The following is a 19,152-nucleotide window of genomic DNA, read 5'->3' as shown; positions in this document are numbered from 1 at the left end:
GATTCCTGTTGGGAACACCCATAGGGAGCCGAGGTGAGCTCCAGTGCCTAAGCATAAGACTGGAGGCGGAGGCGCCACCGGCTGAGGGTCTGACCGGACAGGGATGGGAGAAGCAGAGAACTGCGCCTGAAGAAGAGCTTGAAAGCCTTGAAAAAATTCCACCCAAGAAAAAGAAGCCAGGTCCAGACCAAGCCTAGAAGGAACTGCAGCTGGTCCCACAGAACTGCCCTCACCTGTGGAGGAGCCAGTCAAGGGAGAACCAAAATCTGGCATCCCCTCAGTCAAGGCCGTGACCAACCCATCATCAGAATGAGAAGAGCCAGGCTTAGAAAAATCTGATGACGACAACTCTCCCTGAGCATCTGAGCAGCACTGACATAGGTTAGAAGCCAGGTCAGGCTGAAAAGCCTTAATATGACAGGCAACACAAAATAGGAAGACGCTTAGGCTTCTTGCTTACCGGCGCCATCGTGGTGGTAAACTTGCTTCTGGAAGGCTCGCACTCAAAGGGGAATGCGCACAAAAAATAAGCACCAAGAAGAAAATACGGCAAGGTGCACACGCAACTTATGCGCAAGTTAAGCGTATGAACAATGTAAATTTTGTGCACATAAAAAGTGCTCCCTAAAACTAAGCGCACGTGTGCGCAGAGCCGACGCACTGCATATATCAACGGCCTGTAGAGGGCAGCAGAGTACACAGGAGTGCTCAAAAAAACACCGCTGTGGCCTACCATGTGGCATGCAAGAAAACAGTCTAGGTGCAGGGCCTAGCCCACCAGGAGGCCGCTCAACCAGCCAGGCTGCCCAGTTCCCCAATCCCAATAAGAGCAGGATCCTGAAGTCTCTCTAAATGTCTCTGATTCAAAATTAAAACTTTTTTTTTTAAACCTTACCTGTGCTAAGCGCTTAAGGGCTCAGTACAGAGACCGTCTCCAGCTGCAGGGGGAGAGGACATCTGCCGTCACTGCCACGCTCGGCCTCCTGCACCTGCTGCCTTTCAGCTGAACTAGCAATTAGGTCCATGCCAGGAAACCCAGCTACCTGACCAAGGCACACTGGGGGAGGCACTTTTAGGTATCACTGCAGGAGAGCAGGGTTTTCTTTTCCTTAATTTAGAATTTCAAATTTCTCCTTCCAAAAAGCTTGAAGCAGTCTCTATAGAGAGCTGCATCTGCTGGAGATGGAGAATACTGGGGTCACTGCAGGACTAATATATACTGTGAAGTCAGTTTTCTCTGTCTCCATCTGCTGGCAGGAGAGCATAAACTCACTGGTCCTGAGTACGTGCTAGAAAAGGATAAATTCAGGCTCCAGAACACCTGTCCCCTCCTGCTCTGGAAGAGATTCCACACACACACCCACACACTCTTAGGCAATTCCTTGCAATTATTAGGACTCCCCCTCTAGTCCCTGGCTATTCCTCTCAAGAGACGACCAATACCTGGGCCATCACCTCTTAAGAAACCCCAACTTCTGATCGTTACCTCCAACAGACCCCGCTTCAGCAGGAACATCTGATCGGCGTAAGAAGTAGCACCTCGTAAAAAACTTTCAACTGCCCGTGCTTGCCAGAACCTAAGGGGAATAAATAACAGGTTGTGGTAATTGCCATTTTTTAATGTTTTGCTGTTTCCTAAGTATTCTCAATTCAAATTTGAAAGGGTCTGGTCCTTTATGTGCTGCACTTCAAAGAAATGAGTTACTTTACAGTTACTAGTGCAGCTCGCCCCTTCGCCCCTTCAATATTCTCCTCATTTACTAATTTTCTACCCTAATAAGCTAACTAGTTCTAGACCAAGCTCGGTCATTTCACTATGTATTTAATTTAATACCCTCTTAAGGCTTCTCTTTTTCCAGCTGAATTCAGCTTCCTAGTTCATGGTCCTTGTTATTATGTAACTTTTTTACTTCTCTGCTTTGTCTCCACTAATTATAAAAAGTTGTTCCTTAAGTTACGTTATGTTACACTGATCTACCCCTGTTCGATGTAAACCGACCTGATATGGTATTCAACCTTGAAGGTCGGTATAGAAAAATGTTAAATAAAAAAAAAAAATAAAAAAAATAAAAAAACTAATTCTGTTGCTTCAATTTGCATCTTTGCTGCTGCAGCACAGAGAAAACCCAAAATACAAGTAGCAGATATGTAGCCAGTATTAAATCTTTGAAATATAAATTAAATTACATTTCTGTGTAAATTAAGCTTTGGAACATGCTCTGAGGAAAACTATTTGTGGTGCAGCAGTAATGAAACGCAAATAAAAGAAACACAATTGCCCCATGCCGTCCTAGTTTTGGAAGCGCTATGATCCAGTGTTAATCCGCATATTTATGTTGCTGCAGAGAGAGTATTAGCAGCTCCCATTTTCCCAGCCCCAACATCATGTCTGTGTCTGTTTTACTTTACTGATAAAGAAAGGAAAATTATGTCTTACCTTCGATAATTTTCGTTCCTGTAGTACCAACGATCAGTCCAGACTGCTGGGTTATGCCTCCCTTCCAGCAGATGGAGTCAGAGAGAAACTGAAAAGCACCTCCCACATAACCCGGGGTGCCACCTGCGATCCCTCAGTATCATTGATATCAAAGCAGAATGAACGGTCCTTATTACAATTTCCATGTATTGAACTATGCGCAAACACACGCTGTGTCAAACAATGACTAGACCAAGTTAAAACTGAACCTGATAACCAGGTAAAACGTGCAAGAACGTGTAAGAGGAACAATTGTACTTAAGAAAGCTCTGCAAAAAGACACTGACTGGCGTCAAAACCTGTCAAGAGAATATAAAAACAGTTGACTGGACTCTCCTGTATACGGGCGGGCGTCTGGACTGATCCTTGGTACTACAGGAACGAAAATTATCGAAGGTAAGACCTAATTTTCCTTTCCCTGTACGTACCAGGATCAGTCCAGACTGCTGGGATGTACCCAAGCTGCCCTAAATGGGGTGGGACCTGGAGAGTCCCGCACGAAGCACACTACTGCCAAACGAATCCACCTTCGGATCCCGTACGTCCAACCGGTAGTGTTTAGCAAACGTGTGCAAGGACTTCCACGTGGCCGCCCAACAAATCTCTTGCGGGGAGACACACTGGCTTTCCGTCCATGAAGCCGCCTGAGATCTAAGAGAATGCGCCTTAAGGCCGTCCGGCACTGGGCGACCGTGACAAATGTATGCGGAAGCAATAGTGTCCTTTAACCATCGGGCGATAGTAGTTTTAGAAGCTTTAGCCCCTTTCCTAGGACTGCTCCACAAAACGAAGAGGTGGTTGGACAAACAAAACGGATTAGTAACCTCCAAGTATCACAAGAGTACTCTACGGACATCCAACCTCTTCAGATCCTTATCCTCAACCGAAAAGGCCGGCAACTCGACAGACTGGTTGACATGAAAAGCTGAGACTACCTTGGGCAGAAAGGAGGGAACTGTGCGAAGCAAAATACCCGAATCAGATACATGCAAAAAAGGCTCTCGACATGACAAGGCTTGTAGTTCCGAAACCTGCCTGGCTTAACAGATAGCCACGAGAAAAACAGCCTTGAGCGTCAAGTCCTTAATTGTCGCTTGCTTCAAAGGCTCAAAAGGGGGCCCGCAAAGACAACGAAGCACTAAATTCAAACTCCAGGATGGACAGACAGCGCGCACCGGTTTCAAGTGTTTGGCCCCTTTCAAAAATCGGACCACATCTGGGTGCGCTGCGATGGAAATACCATCAACCTTACCACGAAAGCTGCCCAAGGCCGAAACCTGAACCCTGAGCGAACTGTAAGACAGGCCCTTTCGTAGACTGTCCTGCAAAAATGATAGTATGTGAACAATAGTAGCCCTGCGCAGTGACAAGTTTACCTTGCTACACCAAGAATCAAAAGCCTTCCATACCCGAACGTAGGTAAGAGAAGTAGAAGTCTTTTGGGCATGCAGAAGGGTAGAAATAACTGCCTCCGAGTACCCCTTTCTTCTTAACCGTCGCCTTTCATAAGCCAGGCTGCTAGACAGAATCGACCGGCCTGCTCTAAAAATACTGGACCCTGTCGAAGCAGGTGGGATAGATGACTGAAGCGTAGCGGGCCATCCACCACTAGGTTGACCAGATCGGCGAACCACGGTCTTCGTGGCCACTCAGGAGCCACTAGGATCACCGGTCCCGGGTGAGACTCTATGCGTCGTAGTATCTTCCCGACAAGTGGCCATGGAGGAAACACAAAGAAGAATGTGCGGAGACCAAGGTAGAACCAGAGCGTCCACCCCTTCGGATCCGTGTTCTCGCCGGTGACTGAAGAAATGAACTGCCTTTGTGTTCAGACGAGTCGCCATCAGGTCCAAGCGGGGGACTCCCCATCAGGTCCAAGCGGGGGACTCCCCAATGTCTCGCAATCATTCGCATTGCTTCCTCTGACAGTTCCCATTCCCCGGGATCCAATTGCTGATGACTGAGGAAGTCCGCTTGAACGTTGTCGACCCCAGCTATGTGAGACGCTGCAATCCTGTCCAGGTGGCGCTCTGCCCAGAGCATCAGCTTGTCGGCCTTGTCGGACACGAGACAATTTCGGGTACCTCCTTGTCTGTTTATGTATGCCACCGTGGTCGCATTGTCGGACAGAATCCGCACCGCTGTGCCGCGTAACATTGGTAAGAAGCACTGCAGAGCCAGGCGAACTGCCCTGGTCTCCAATCTGTTGATAGACCACCTGGCTTGCAACGGTGTCCAAATACCTTGAGCCAACCTTGACCGGCACACCGCCCCCCAGCCGGAGAGACTGGCATCAGTCGTGACAACTACCCACTGGGGACTCTTGAGATTCACTCCCTGCAGCAAGTGAACTGGATTGAGCCACCAGTCCAAACTGGATCTGGCAGGCTCGAGCAGCGGCAAGGGAATCTGGTACTCTTCTGACTTGGGATCCCAACGGGACAGCAACGCTCTCTGTAAAGGTCTTAGATGTGCGAAGGCCCAAGGCACTAGTTCCAGGGTGGATGCCATATATCCAAGAACCTGCAAATAATCCCACACCAACGGGGAGGGAAGAGACAGCAGCCGCCGCACTCGAGACGTCAACCGGTCCATGCGGGAGATTGGTAGCGAAACTTTGCCTAACAAGGTATCGAACCGAGCCCCAAAAAACTCTATCACTGGGAGGGGATCAATTGACTCTTGGCATAATTGACCACCCAACCCAAGGAATGAAGGCGAGACACAACCGTGCAAACCGCCGCCTTGCAGAGTTCTTCCGACTTCACCTGGATGAGCCAGTCGTCCAAGTAGGGATGAACTACTATCCCCTCTCATCTTAAACTCGCAGCGACCACCACCAGTACCTTGGTGAACACGCGGGGAGCAGTCGCCAGTCCGAACGGTAGAGCACAAAACTGGTAATGTTGGCCCATAACCATGAACCTCAGAAACCGCTGGTGGATGTGAAGATAAGCTTCCGTCAGATCCAAAGAAGCCAAAAACTCTCCTTTGTGGACCGCCGCAATGACCGATCTTAACGTTTCCATACGAAAACGAGGTACCCATAAGTGCCTTGTTGACTTGCTTGAGATCCAAAATTGGCCGGAAGGAACCATCCTTCTTGGGCACCACAAAATATATAGAGTAACGACCGGTCTGACATAGGAACTGGCACGACTGCTCCCAACGCCCTCAAATGTGCTAGAGTCTGCAGAACCACCTGCTGCTTCTGGGGTGGTTCGCAAGGGGACACCAGAAAAAGATCCGGAGGGGACAAGCAAAATCCAAAACGTAACCGTGACTTATAATGTCTAGCACCCACTGGTCCGAGGTAATCTTGACCCATTCCTCTAAAAACAGGGACAGCCGACCCCCGATTTTTGGTAGGGAGGAATGGGCCGGCGTCCCTTCATTGAGATGGTTTGCCACTGGGAGCAAATGCATGGGTTCCGGCACGTTGAGGCCGCCTGCCGCAAAAGGAATAAGACCAGGCCTGTGCTCTAGAAGCTGGATGTCTAGGAGTATAGCTCGACACGCCCCGACCAGGCCTAAAACGGAGCTATCCCCGAAAACGGCCCCCCAATAGCTACCCTGTGAGTGGGCCGTCCTAGGCTTCTCCTCTGGTAACTTATAAACCTTGTTGTCACCCAAAGCCTTTATGAGCTGCTCCAGCTCGTCTCCAAACAACAACTTACCCCGAAAAGGGAAGGAACCCAGTTGAGACTTCGAAGAGGCGTCCGCAGACCAGTTCCGGAGCCACAACAGATGCCTTGCGGACACCGCTGAGGACATAGTGCGTGCTGAAGTACGTAAAAGGTCATATAGTGCATCCGCCGTATAGGCGACAGCTGATTCCATACGGGCCGCCTGTTCCACCTCCCCAGAAGGAAGGTCCTAGGCTGTCAACATCTGTTGCACCCAACGCAGCAAGGCCCGCTGCATCATGCTACCGCATACTGCCGCCCGAATGCCTAAGGCGGATACCTCAAAAATGCGCTTGAGCAAGACCTCCAGTTTCCTATCTTGGAGGTCCTTAAGAGCAGTGTCACCAGTCACCGGAATAGTAGTATGCTTGGCTATGACCGTGACCGCCGAGTCCACCTTAGGGATTTTAAGGAGATCAAGTGACTCGAGAGGAAGAGGATATAATTTTTCCATGGCTGTAGTAACCCTCAATGACAAGCCGTCCCCCTAGGCATGTTTTGACAGCTGGGTGGAAGGTCCACCATCTCCGGAGGCCCGGGAGATTAACGGCAGGCGCTGCTGAGGTAGGAAAGAAAAAGTTAAAATAAAGAATCTCCTGTCTTTCCGTGTTATGATTTCTCTGCCTTCGTTTTCTTTTTTTTTTTTTAAACTCAGCCCACAGGAGGATGGCGCTGGGGGGAAATGATCTCGGGGGCGTAGCCATCCCTGATAATGTCGAGGACCCACTGGTCTGACGTGATTTTGACCCATTCCTCGAGAAATAAGGACAGGCGGCCGCAGAGGTAAGGAACAGAGGAATGAGTCAACTGACCTTCATTGGGCGGAGGATTTGGGAGCGGTACGCACAGGCTGTCCCTCCCAAAAAGGTCGGCGCCCGCGAAAGGACTGCAACCAGGACTGAGCCCGGGAGGAGCCTCGTGAAGAACCACCCCGCCCCCGAGAAGTAAAATGACGTTGGCCCCGGAAGCGAGAACGCATTGGCGCGGAGGGGCGCGAAGGCTTGGGGCGGTCCTCCGGGAGCCCATGGACCTTATCTTTCCCTAAGGATTCCATAAGCTTCTCAAGATCCTCCCCAAACAACATTTTACCTTTAAAAGGCAGGGTACCCAGTCAAGCTTTAGAAGACTGATCAGCCGACCAGTTGCGAAGCCAGAGGAGTCTCCGGGCCGATACCGCCGAGGCCATCGCCTTGGATTGAACCCGGACCAGGTCATAAAACGCGTCAGCCGTGTACGCTATGACAGCCTCCAAACGCTCCGCCTGTTCTGCCTCTGCCGACGGAAGAGCCTGTGCACCAAGGAGCTGTTGAACCCACACCGGAGGCCTGCACGCAGCATGAGACTACTGCAGCAAGTAGCCCGGACCCCCAAAGCTAAGGATTCATGGATGCGCTTAAGATGTGACTCCAACTTACGGTCCTGCGGATCCTTGAGGGCCGTAGACCCTTCGACCGGGATCGTAGTGTGTTTAGTGACCGCGGAGACATAAGAATCAACCGCGGGGTACCGTAACAGATCCAAATCTTCCTCAGGAAGGGGATATAGTTTATCCATGGCGCGTCCCACCCTGAGAGCCCCCTCAGGAGCCTCCCACTCCCGTAAAATTAAAAGCTTTAGCATAGGGTGAAAGGGAAACGCCGTGGCTGGGGCACTAAGCCCCCCTAGGACCGGATCCATATTCTTGGGCAGGAAGTCCAGTAGATTATCTACCGAGGGACCCTCCAGACCTAATTCCTGTAGGACGAAGGGGATAAGAGGCTCCAGCTCCTCCCTGCGGAACAAACAAAGAAATCTGGAGTCATCTCCCTCCAGCGGGGAGGTATCCATAGGATCTGGGGAGGGATCTGGGTCCGGAGAGACCGGAACCGTAAGAGGATCTGGTAGAGGAGCCACCCCGGGGACCACCCGGACCCTAACCGGCCCCTGGCGTTCCGCAGCCGGGCTAGTAGTCAACGGCGAGGAACGGGGCATTTTTGCAGGGGGAGGGTCGGGGAGGGGGGTTCCTGCTCCTCATGCAAGCTAGCTAAATAAGATTTATGCATGAGGAGAACAAATTCAGCTGAAAACGGGACCCTGGAAAAACAGGACGGGGGGGGGGGGGGGGTCGAGGGGGGGGCCGTACTCACCTCCTGGGGGTCCACAGGGCTCAAATCGGGGGGGTAAATCACAAAACTCTGGCACCCCAACACTAGGAAGCTCCGAAATCGGAGCCGTTGAAAAATCCAAAATAGCCACCGCTGAAGAATTCTGCCGGCTTAAAAACAGCCTGGCCAAGCCTGGGGGAGTCGATCCCTGGGCTAAATTTGTCCTCTCAGCAGAGGAGGGACCTTCCCCACCTGGCAGGCAAGCAGGGCAAAGACCCTGCCGTGAAAAACTGGAGTAAAAAAGCCCACATATGCAAGACAAACTGCTTGTCTGGGCATAGCCCAAGCTGTGCTGAGATCTAAAAAAAAAAAAACAAAAAACTCTTAAAGTGACAGCCTCAGCACCAAGGAGACTCCTGCCTGTCTAACTGCTGGATTAAAGCCTGAGGACCAGAAAAGGGCCAAAAAAGGTAAAAAAAAAGTAAGAAAAATTCTGGTCAACTGCTGCAGAAGTCAGAGGTATTTGAATACCTGCGACTTCGGAACTTTGGTACCTTTTAAACTGATTCTTTTAAATCAGTAGTGACTGAGCGCAGCAGCGGGTCTAAAACCCTCTCGGCAGCCAGAAAAGGGGAGCGAGTCCCAGAGGGAGACTGTCCCACACCTGGAAGGTAACCCGGACTCAGACTATGCAGCGCAAAAGGGGCAAATAGCCCCGTGAGTCCGGCAAGAGCGAGGAGACGAAATCGTCTCCCAAGAAAAAAGAAAAAGACACTAGGGATCAAAAAACCCCAGAAATATAACTTTTCTGAAGTACTTGCTTGAATCTAAGATGGAATAGAAAAGGCTGACAAGCCAGAGACAGAGAGCCGAAGGGGAGCTGTTGCACCTGCTGGGAGACAGACGAATACTGAAGGGGTTAGTGTACAGGTTCTCCCCTTAAAGGGACATCCACACAATTCTGGTCTGTCTCCACCTGCTGGATAAGGGACATAACCCACTGTCTGGACTGATCCTGGTACATACAGGGAATGTCCTATTTATCAACAGAGAGCAGCAATGCCTCCTTGAGACTTCAGAAATCACAATAAAGTAACAAGATGCAGCCCTGATGCTATCTTCATCAAATTTGAGCAGTTAAGCTTTAGAGGGGCAAGCCTCTCACTGTTCATCAACACTCTGTTGATATAAGAATGGGATTTATTTCAATTCAGTCACATTTCTGTGGTTTAACATGCAAGGCATAACAGACCTGAAGGATGACTCTGCTGGCTCCTTCTTCATGACTTGGAGTAGCCTGGTAAGCAAACCCTTCTTCCCATCACAGACCAGACTTCTGAACCGAAAAGAGGAACCAAAGTACGTGTTATTGAATTCTTAACACAGAAAACTTTAAAATCAACAAATAAGAGACATCATGTCCAATGAGTGACAGAACCGCAGCTCTTCAATTGCTGCTTCGTGCTTTCATGCAGCCGATTTAGGTTCTATTCCTGACTGGTTCATGGAGCTGCAAGGAAACCTCCTACATACTTGTATTGACAACATTTACCTGAGCTCAGCCAGAGTGAGGGATTCACAGCAGTTCTCAGTGAATTATTGGATACGTATGCACCCAGAATGGCACAAATTCTTGGCATTGATGGAAGCCAGACAGTCTTACAAGGAAGGGTCAAAGAATCACAGCTGTGAACTTGAGGTGCAAATCTAGACATGTTCTTTTCTACTTTAAAGCTTTTTATTGATTTTTCAGATACACAGAGTATAATAAAATACTCCCATATCCAACTAACCTTCAGGACAATTTCACAGGAATAGTTCCTTCAAAATTATCCAGACAGTCTTTTCCAATAGCTTTTTTCTTAATTTGCTCTAATGTATAAACTGTGAACCTTAGCATTATCTCATGCTACTTTATCATCATCTCCAAATACCTGCTTATTCTATATAAATAAAAATGTTAAATAGTTTGGACAAAATCGCTAATCTCAGAAACCACTGAACAGATTGCTTTCAAATTTGGACACAACATTCATTTCGCATACAGGAAGGTTCTTCTGTTCTTACATTACAGATATGTCACAGCTGTGACAGGTAAAATAGGTTTAAAGATTTTTTCCAGAAAATAGCAGCATCTGCTGGACGTAAGCGCCATCTGTTACACCTTACACTAACACGCTACACTAATCATTTCGCCAGTCCAGGTCCACGTTTCACTTCCATTTTAACACATTCGCGCACTTTTTTCGCCGGAAGATAACTATTTCCTTTACAGATAAAATACACCCACCACCCTCCTCACACCCCCCACACACATGCCAAATTGATTTACTTCCCACAGCCTCCCATCACACACAAAAACACCCTTCTCACACCCCCCACGCACATGCCATTTTTACTTACTTCCCACACCCTCTGAGCACACACAAACCCAGACAAAAGTCCAGGCTGCTCCAGCGGGGGGCCAGGACTGGTCCGGGACACATCGCATGCACTACGGACGTCGCCTGCCAGCAATCAAAATGGCGCCGGCGGACCTTTCCCTTACTAGGCCACTCGGGGACATCAATGGCGGCAGTAGCCCATGTGACATAGTAAGGGTGAGGGCCCCTTGGCGTCATTTTCAGGACTTGCAGCCGGCGGCCCTTTGCCCTTACTATGTCAGAGGACCTACCGCTGCCATTGCTCCACCCCACTGACATAGTAAGGGCAAAGGGCTGTCGGAACCCTTTTCAGTGCTCGCAGCCGACAGACCAACGCCAATACATCGCTCCTGGACCGCTCCTGAACGCCCGCTCCACTGACTGACATTTTTATCAGGTCTCGGGGGGTCTGGAGGGTGGGGGGTGGTAATGAATTTATTGCGAACATCTTGGGGAGGGGTCACGAGGGGGGGCAGGTTTCATTCATTCGGCAACTCGGGGGGGGGGGGGCAGGAGAGTGTGGGGTGGTTAGTTTAAGAGAATGTTTCTCATAGGGTTGTTTTTTGGGGGAAGGGGGAGGTTCACACACAAATACATACACTAAACTTGCACGATCTCGAGAACGCACCAAAATAGCCCTCCCCAGACCACAAAACAAATTTGGGAGTGCAAATTTGGTTAGGCACTCTCCTATTTGGCTACATAATGCGCTCAGACGCCCAAGGACAGACCACATGTAGCACCAACAATTTTAATTTCCCAGGTCTTGGGGAGGGGGGGGGTTATTATTTGATTTAAAGGGTTGGGATTGCGGGTTTTTTTTGGGGTGGGGGGGTTCCCACAGAAATAGAAAGACAAAAGTTTTCTGATCTGCAGGGTAGGCAGTAGGCGGGGGGAGGTGACAGTGAGGGGAGGGAGAATGAGGGGGGAGGTGAGTGTCGGGGGAGGGAAGGGAGGGTGAGGGACCAAGGGGGAGGAGGATGAGTGACTGAGGTAAATGAGCAAGGGGAAGGGGGAGGGAGGGAAAAGAACCTGACTCTGCCACTTCAACGTGTGGCGGGGTACCGCTAGTTTTAAATAAGAGCTCTTTTTGGACAGGGAATTCATTAGCATTTAGTACTGTTTGAGGAAGTTTCTACAAATACTATATCCAGAAGGATATTTAGAGAATATTTCCATTATTGTTAGAATCCAACTAACCAGTCTGGTTATCTTATACTGTTCTTTTCTTATACAGTTCATATATAATAAAACTAGATTGAAAAGCTATGTTCTTTTACTCACATTATCAGCTAATGGGCACTCTAAGCAGGCATTTTATTGTTTGAAAAGCAAATTATGGAGCAGCTGCTCTTGTGCATCTGGAATCTCTTACCTGTCTGTGTTGATTACAGCTTCAACCTCAGGAATGCTAGCTTTAAGGGAGATTGCACTCAGCTCGTTTAGTTCATGGCTATTTAGCAGCAGATATTTGTTCCTAAAATAGAATTTGTTAATGTGAGAAAGAGAAATAAATAATAATAAGTGCACATGATCCGGGAACTGGGAATATAAGGGCCTCCATCTCTGGGACTGCATGGCTCAGGGAATTGGCACAAGGATATTTTTTTTAAATTTCTAATCTGCACTATTCTGCATTCTTGGTGGAAAATAAAAACATGCATCATCACATAGATCTATACAACACACAATAAGAACAAAAATGTTGTTGATACCGCAATTCCATTAATATCATCAAAACAGTTAAATTCAATGGGGGTAATTTTCAAAAGGAGTTACATGCGTAAATGTAGCTACTATTGTAGCAATTTTCAAAAGCCATTTACTCAAGTAAAGTGCACTTATGTGAGTAAATCCTATAGACAAGTCAATGGCATATATTGTAGCAATTTTCAAAAACCCACTTACTCAAGTAAAGTGAATTTACTCCAGTAAACCTGGTTTTTACTCGAGTAAATGCTTTTTAAAATCAGGCCCAATATGAACAACCTCGTTATAGTTAACAAAATTCAAATTAAAAATGCTAATATCAACATACCTACCACAAATAAAACAAAAGACACTATACAAAAGAAAAAGGAAATAAGCCAGTATCAATCTCACAATTCTAATCAAATTAAAAAAACTGGAGTCAACAGCCAGGCTTTCAAACTCTTATGAAATTTAAGATAGCATATCTCACTTTTAATACATTGTGGAAGATGATTCCATATGGAGCAAGGTAGCTGAATGCAGTTTCATAAGTTTTGTTCAAGATTTATCCTGATGGGAGGAGGAACCACAAGCAACTCAAACTGAGAAGAGCAAAGAGACTGTATTGTTCTATACAATATTAAATGACCAGCTAAATACAGAGGAGAACCTCTGATCCTGGACTTACAAACTAGCATCGAGAAGTACTTCTTACAGCAAAAGGCAACCAATGCAACTTAATCAAGAGAGGGATAACCAAATCATAACTCTTTGCCCCAAAGATTAATTTGGCAGCCATTTCTAAAGTTTTATAGTAAACCCTGATATAGGGCATTACAGTAGTCAAGCTATGTAAACAAAGCAATATGAAGTAATAATTTAAATCCAAAAGGAATATTTTTTTGATGATCCAGTGCAATCACGAGATTTCCAAATGTCAAGTTCAAAGTAACATTAGTTTCATGCTGATATTATTACTGTATCAATCATAGAATTCTTAAACCTTAAAGTCTCCCTTTAAGCATTTAAGTCCCCCGACACGGCCATGAATTGCCAGTCAGCTTCTTTGGGATGGTCCACACTAGGATATCATGCAGAAGCTTATAGCCCATTGCTATACATAGCTCAGTAATCACTAATTCCAGCATGCATTGATTGTTGTAACTCACTATATATTTGTCTCCCAGAATATTCAATTCAACCCCTTCAATTAATTCAGAACTGTGCTGCTAGACTCCTTACCAATACTTCTCGAAACGCCCAGATCACTCCTGTACTTAAAGAACTTCACTGGCTACCGATTCGACAACAAATACAACATAAAATTTTGACAATAATTCACTCTCTACTTCATAATACTTCCCCCATATGGTTATGCTCCACTCGCCGTCTATATCAACCTCCACGCCACCTCCGCTCATCCGAAAAAATTACCTCGAAGTACACACTGTTAAAACAGCTCCTTTAGATCTTACTAGAAACCGTGCCTTTTCTGTTGCTGGTCCTAAATTATGGAACTCCTTACCAAAGCTCATCCATCAACTTACTACCAAGCATGACTTAAAAAAAAAAAAGCAATAAAAACATACCTATTCTCTAAGGCCTTAGCAAAATTCCCAGAGTTAATTTCTCTTAGAAGACTGTTAAGTTACTTGTATTCTTTGTTATATTTCCTTTGTGTTATCCTTATCTATTTTTAACTGATTTTGTGTGTGTTAATTGTAAACTGCCTAGATCCACCAATGTGGTATATAAGAATCTTTAAAATAAATAAATAAAAATAAAATAAAGGATCATCTCCTTCCATGGTTGGAATCTTTCCAGGTTCCTCCTCCTGATCCTGACCGCTGTTGGGCGGAGGAACATCGTGAGAACTCCTCGGAGGAAAGGTCCTATGTGGCACCCTGCCCAGCTGGACCTCTGACCTGTAGCCCCCGGAGCCTCCAACCACCTGGGCACCTTTCTGGGTGGGCCCTCAGAAGGCTTGCGCCTAGGGGACCAGCTCCTCTTGTGCTTGCTGGCCGGATATGCTTTGAGCATTAAGAGGATAAAGTCTGGAGAAAAAGGAGAGGGACCATAAAAATCCCCCTCCAGGAGATCAGGATTCCCCACTGACTGCCCCTCTAGGGCCCCCCGGGCCTCAGAGGGGCTTCAATTGGCTGGTAACAGTGCAGGCAGGAGATGCCCTCCCCCTGCTGCTCTCTCCTCTAAAGCCGCGAGTCTTCAAAATGGCCGCCACTCTTGCGCTTAGTGGGAATGAGTCAGCCGTTTCTTCTAAAGCAACCGGCGACCTCCCAGGCCCGCGCTGCTTAAACAATGCTGCCGCACTCTCCGGTGAGGAACCCTCCCCACCAGAGAGCCTCGGCCGGGCCTTGGAGAGCCGTGAGCAGTGCTCCCCACACATGGAGCAGCGGCTCACGTGCGGCTTGGCCTGAGGCGACCCAGATCGCATGGTGCACGTTGAAAACAGAGACGGAATCAGGAGCTGCGAGAATGATTCGCCTGAACGACCTGCATCCATCTGCCCCTGGTGATGGGGAGAACACCAGAAAAAGAATCACCACTTTTTTTTTTTTTTTTTAAACTTTACTCGCCAAACAGAAAAAGTTTACTTTGCTGAAAGAAGGGTGGCAGAAGCTTCCCATAATCTTTGCTGAAGGGGAGGGAACTGGATCACCAGCTTTCAGCCCCGGCATGACTGAAAGAGCAATTCAGGGTCCCTAACCCCTGCTCGTTCTATCCTACCACCAGAAGGATGGTCCCACTGGGACCTGCCAACCTCCTGGGAGGAAGTCTGAAAAAGTTCCAAAATATCCTAGGTTGGTTGGTTGCTTGTTTGTTTGTTTTTTTAATTCAGGTACAGAATTGCTGCTGCTGGAGACAGAGAAATACTGAGGAGATGCAGGTGGCACACTGGATTAAGAGGCGGTGCCTACAAAATTCTCTCTGTCTCCAGCTGTTGGAAGGAAGGCAAAACCCAGGAGTCTGGACTGATCTGGGTATATACAGGGAAAGAGGGAACTGCTGGGAGGGCCCTCACCTCCCCTCCCCTCCTCTGGAGCTGCTCCTAGAAAGAGCACAATGCTCAACTCATACAATCTAACAGTCAAAACAATCAGAAAAGAACAAAAATTCAAATTTAGTCAGTACCCAAGGAAAAAAGATCCAGATACAAACAAGATTTACATTTAATTTATGCAATTTACAAGAAGCAAAACCTTTTACTTCCCAAGGCTAGATGCCTGGCAAACTGCTCAGCTGAATGCCCCCTTTGGCAAACTTTCTACCCTCTGCATAAGAAACATTAGGCAATACTCTCCCCTCAACCTATCCTAGATCCCCAGCTAAATGCCAATTTTATTTTTTATACATACTTACTCGTGATGATCACTAAAGCTTTGAAGTAGCCTCAAAAATTGAATCTTTAAAGAAATATCCTACAAAGAAAGGAAAAAAAAAAAGACATCAGGATATATTATTTAATGGCTGGGCCAAATAAGTGAAGAGACAATAGTACAAATGAACTGCAAATCTCCAGACAGAACTAAGATGTCCATATTTCCCAGACTGCAAATGTCAAATGATTAAAAAGTACCAAACCTCCAAAAAATTGATCATGAATCCTAGGGGACAGATGCTGATATGGGACTCCCACCTTCTAATTGATCACAGCAAACATAGCAACAACTGATGCCCAGCAAATGGCTGCTGATCTTAGCAACTACTAATGAAACTATTAAAAAATAATTCAAAAAAATTTAACTCTCCTCCTACTGATTTTCTTTCAATGTAACTTTATTATATTAAGCAACAAATACATAAGAGAATATGATAGCATGGGGCCCATCTAGTCTGCCTAAATTACTTCCTGTTGCATGCTGTGGACTCCAGTTGATCTCTGCCTTTTCTTTACTTTTTAATGGGTAGAGAACTTCCATGCTTATCCGATCCTTCTGTAAAATTCTGCTACTGTTATTGCCTCTACTATTACCACTCCTTTCACGAGGCTGATCCATGTATCCACCACCCTCTCTGTGAAGTAATACTTTTCTGCTGTTATTCGAGTGTTTCTTGAAGTCTCATATCATGACCTTTTGTTCTAGAACATCCTATTTATTGAAAAAGGTTTGCTTCTTGTCCATTAACATAGAAAATAGAAAGGATCACCTGGTCCACCTAGTCTGCCCATTTGTATCTACATTATTTATACCTTTCAAGTATTTAAATGTCAATCATATACCATCCTTCTCTTCTCAGCAATATATACCTAGGTCTTCAATTTTCATCCCATAAGGCTTTTGGTGCAGATACTATGGTGACTGAATTTATATATAGTTTAAAAATAGTTTAAAAACTATGTGAATGCCAAAAAGTCATTTTATTGAAACCCAAAGTCAAGAGGTGCGAGTCTTTATGCAAATTTGCCACAAATACCACAGAAGTTTGTAAAATCCGCCACAATATTTGCTACCTTTTGCCACAGAATCTTGAGAAGTCTGCCACAGGAAACTAAGGGCTCTGCCTATAGGCTGCTTAGTCTCAGGTAAAATACAAAAAACCATTATAAAACAAGAGATGGTTGCATGTTTATTGATGAGGGGATACAAAGTAGAATCAGCATAAGTTCTAAGCCATTCTGCCACTAAAAAAAACTTTCTTCAGACCAAATTTGGAATATGGAGCTCATTTTTTTGGCAACTACTTTAAAAAAAAAAAAATAAAAAAAATGAATATATTAGAAAAAAATACAAACAAGGAACAGTATACAGAAGCAAAATTCAGAGGATTAAACAAAGGGTTACAGTCAGAGCTCTGACTGTTACTAGGGCTAATGCACAGAGCTAAAAGTCTAACAGGTTGTAGGTAATATATTTTTATAGGACTAACAATACATTTGTGACTAACTTTCAAAAATGATACTCCTCTCATCAAGTCAGTACAAAAGGGAGCAGAACTCTTCAAAGACAGTCAGAAATGTATTAAGTTAGTCTGATAAAAATCTATCACCTACAACTGGTTTGTTGACTTTTAGTTTTATGCATTAGCCCTTAGACACTGTCAAGAGTTTTTTCTGCATATTCACCATTTTATTCCAGAGCTAATGCAGAATTCTAACAGTTCCAATCTAGAATACTGTCAGAGCTTGGCCAGTGTGTGGTAAAAGGGCTCATGCAGCATGTAAAAAGTTACTCACTGGGCTACAGTCACAATTCTGGTTATGTCCATGAAGGACAAGGGATGATGCCGAATGCTTCCTCCAGATCAGTTTCTCAAACAGATTGTTAAGGCCTGGAATCAGTTTGAACTCTGCCAACATTTTATGAACCTGTATATAAAAAAAAAGAAATTAGAAACACACAGCTTATATTCTGCTACCAACTAGTTAGCGATAGTAAACCAACAATATCAACTTCATATATACTGCCTATTAAAAAGATGGGGTGGTTTGGAATCTGACTGCTGAAATCCATGTAAGTTTACCACCACCAATCAACCAACACTGGCAGTGACCTGGCCTCCAATGGCTTCCATCTTTACAACATGCTAAGATGACTGCAGGCCCCCCCTCCTCATCAGCGGCATATAACAGCAACAGAATCTGGCTCCCCAAATCAGCAAGTATTCCCCCAAATACCAGCATGTTATAACAGCAGTGGCCATCAATTCAGCATCCTACTGTATAGTTAATGCAAAGTATAGTCCAGCTGCCAGCCATGGAAGCTTGACCACTTGTAGGACACTGCTTCTTATTCAAATCAGCTTTCGTATTCTTCTTTGTTTCTCTACCAATCCATGTAGTTGAATATACAAGTTTAAATACCCAAAACATTCTTACGGGGGCTCAATTACAAACAGCCTTTTTTGGGGGGGACTTTTGATTCAAGTGCAGACACCTTATTTTGAAAAAGGAGGATTTTTTATTTGAAAAAAACACACTCCTGTTCCAGGACTTCTCTGCAAGGGTCGTGGCACAGAGAAAGAAATTAGCCCCATATTGCTCAGCTTTATAGAAAAAGAGTATGAAATTTACGGTACTGTATCCTGCATGTTTGAAAATACAGAAAATAATGTTAATAAAATGCTGTCCACAATAACAAAAATCAACAATTTTGTTGCCAGCATGTCAAAGGATAAGACATTTGTACACAGGAACCATACTTTGATAGCTGACGTTTAAATTCTACACGCTCTGCTTTTCTGTTCTGTAAATGCAGTTGCATCAGAGATGTTCAATGGAAAAGATACATCAATTCAAGAAGATCAAAAAAGGAAAAAGTCCTGAAAGTCTGAATGTTTTTAGTGTTTGCATGTGTGTGTGTGCTGGGAAAAATAAATAAAAAAAAACCAAAACAAAAAAAAAAACTTGACAATTTTATTCTGGGATTATGCATGCAGTGGTTTATGACATATTTTACAGGAATACAAAATATTGTGCATGATACTGTGTTCAAATATAATTAATCTGAATGTGTTTTAATTGACTATAGATGGGATTCATTTCCCAATCAAAAAAAAAAAAAGCCATGAATTGGCTAAACTTAGGTATTACAGCAGCACAGGATCTTTTGCTGCTAAGTAAAACAGGAGTCATTTCTTTTCAGCAACTCCAAGGGAAATTAGATGTTGCCAATAAGCATTTTTTCATGTTTTTACAAATTAGATATTACATAATCACAGATATACTACAAGACAAAAGCAGTGTTCTCGTCCTTAACCCTAAAAAATAAATTTTAAGATAAAAAAGGAGGAATAAGCTCAGTACACAGCATAAACAGATCATGGATTGTAAA

At 45.4% G+C, this 19,152-nt stretch overlaps 1 protein-coding gene across 3 annotated transcripts in view; it reads right to left on the bottom strand.

Annotated features, from left to right (window-relative positions):
• Positions 1-19,152, bottom strand: part of TRPC4AP (transient receptor potential cation channel subfamily C member 4 associated protein) — a 156,081-nt gene that overhangs the window by 26,755 nt on the left and 110,174 nt on the right. For all 3 annotated transcript variants that reach the window (XM_029610934.1, XM_029610932.1, XM_029610933.1), the window contains 5 exons: positions 17,556-17,687; positions 15,740-15,798; positions 12,045-12,146; positions 9,499-9,582; positions 1,487-1,577 (listed from right to left, as the gene is read on the bottom strand). In XM_029610934.1, the coding sequence (XP_029466794.1) occupies positions 1,487-1,577; positions 9,499-9,582; positions 12,045-12,146; positions 15,740-15,798; positions 17,556-17,687 (468 nt within the window). The remainder of the gene's footprint in view (positions 1-1,486; positions 1,578-9,498; positions 9,583-12,044; positions 12,147-15,739; positions 15,799-17,555; positions 17,688-19,152) is intronic.

Source organism: Rhinatrema bivittatum, chromosome 8, assembly GCF_901001135.1.
Source record: "Rhinatrema bivittatum chromosome 8, aRhiBiv1.1, whole genome shotgun sequence".
NCBI classification, from domain to species: Eukaryota; Metazoa; Chordata; class Amphibia; order Gymnophiona; family Rhinatrematidae; genus Rhinatrema; species Rhinatrema bivittatum.
Note: the sequence above shows the minus strand (reverse complement) of the source record. Positions and strands in the feature narration are given on the sequence as shown.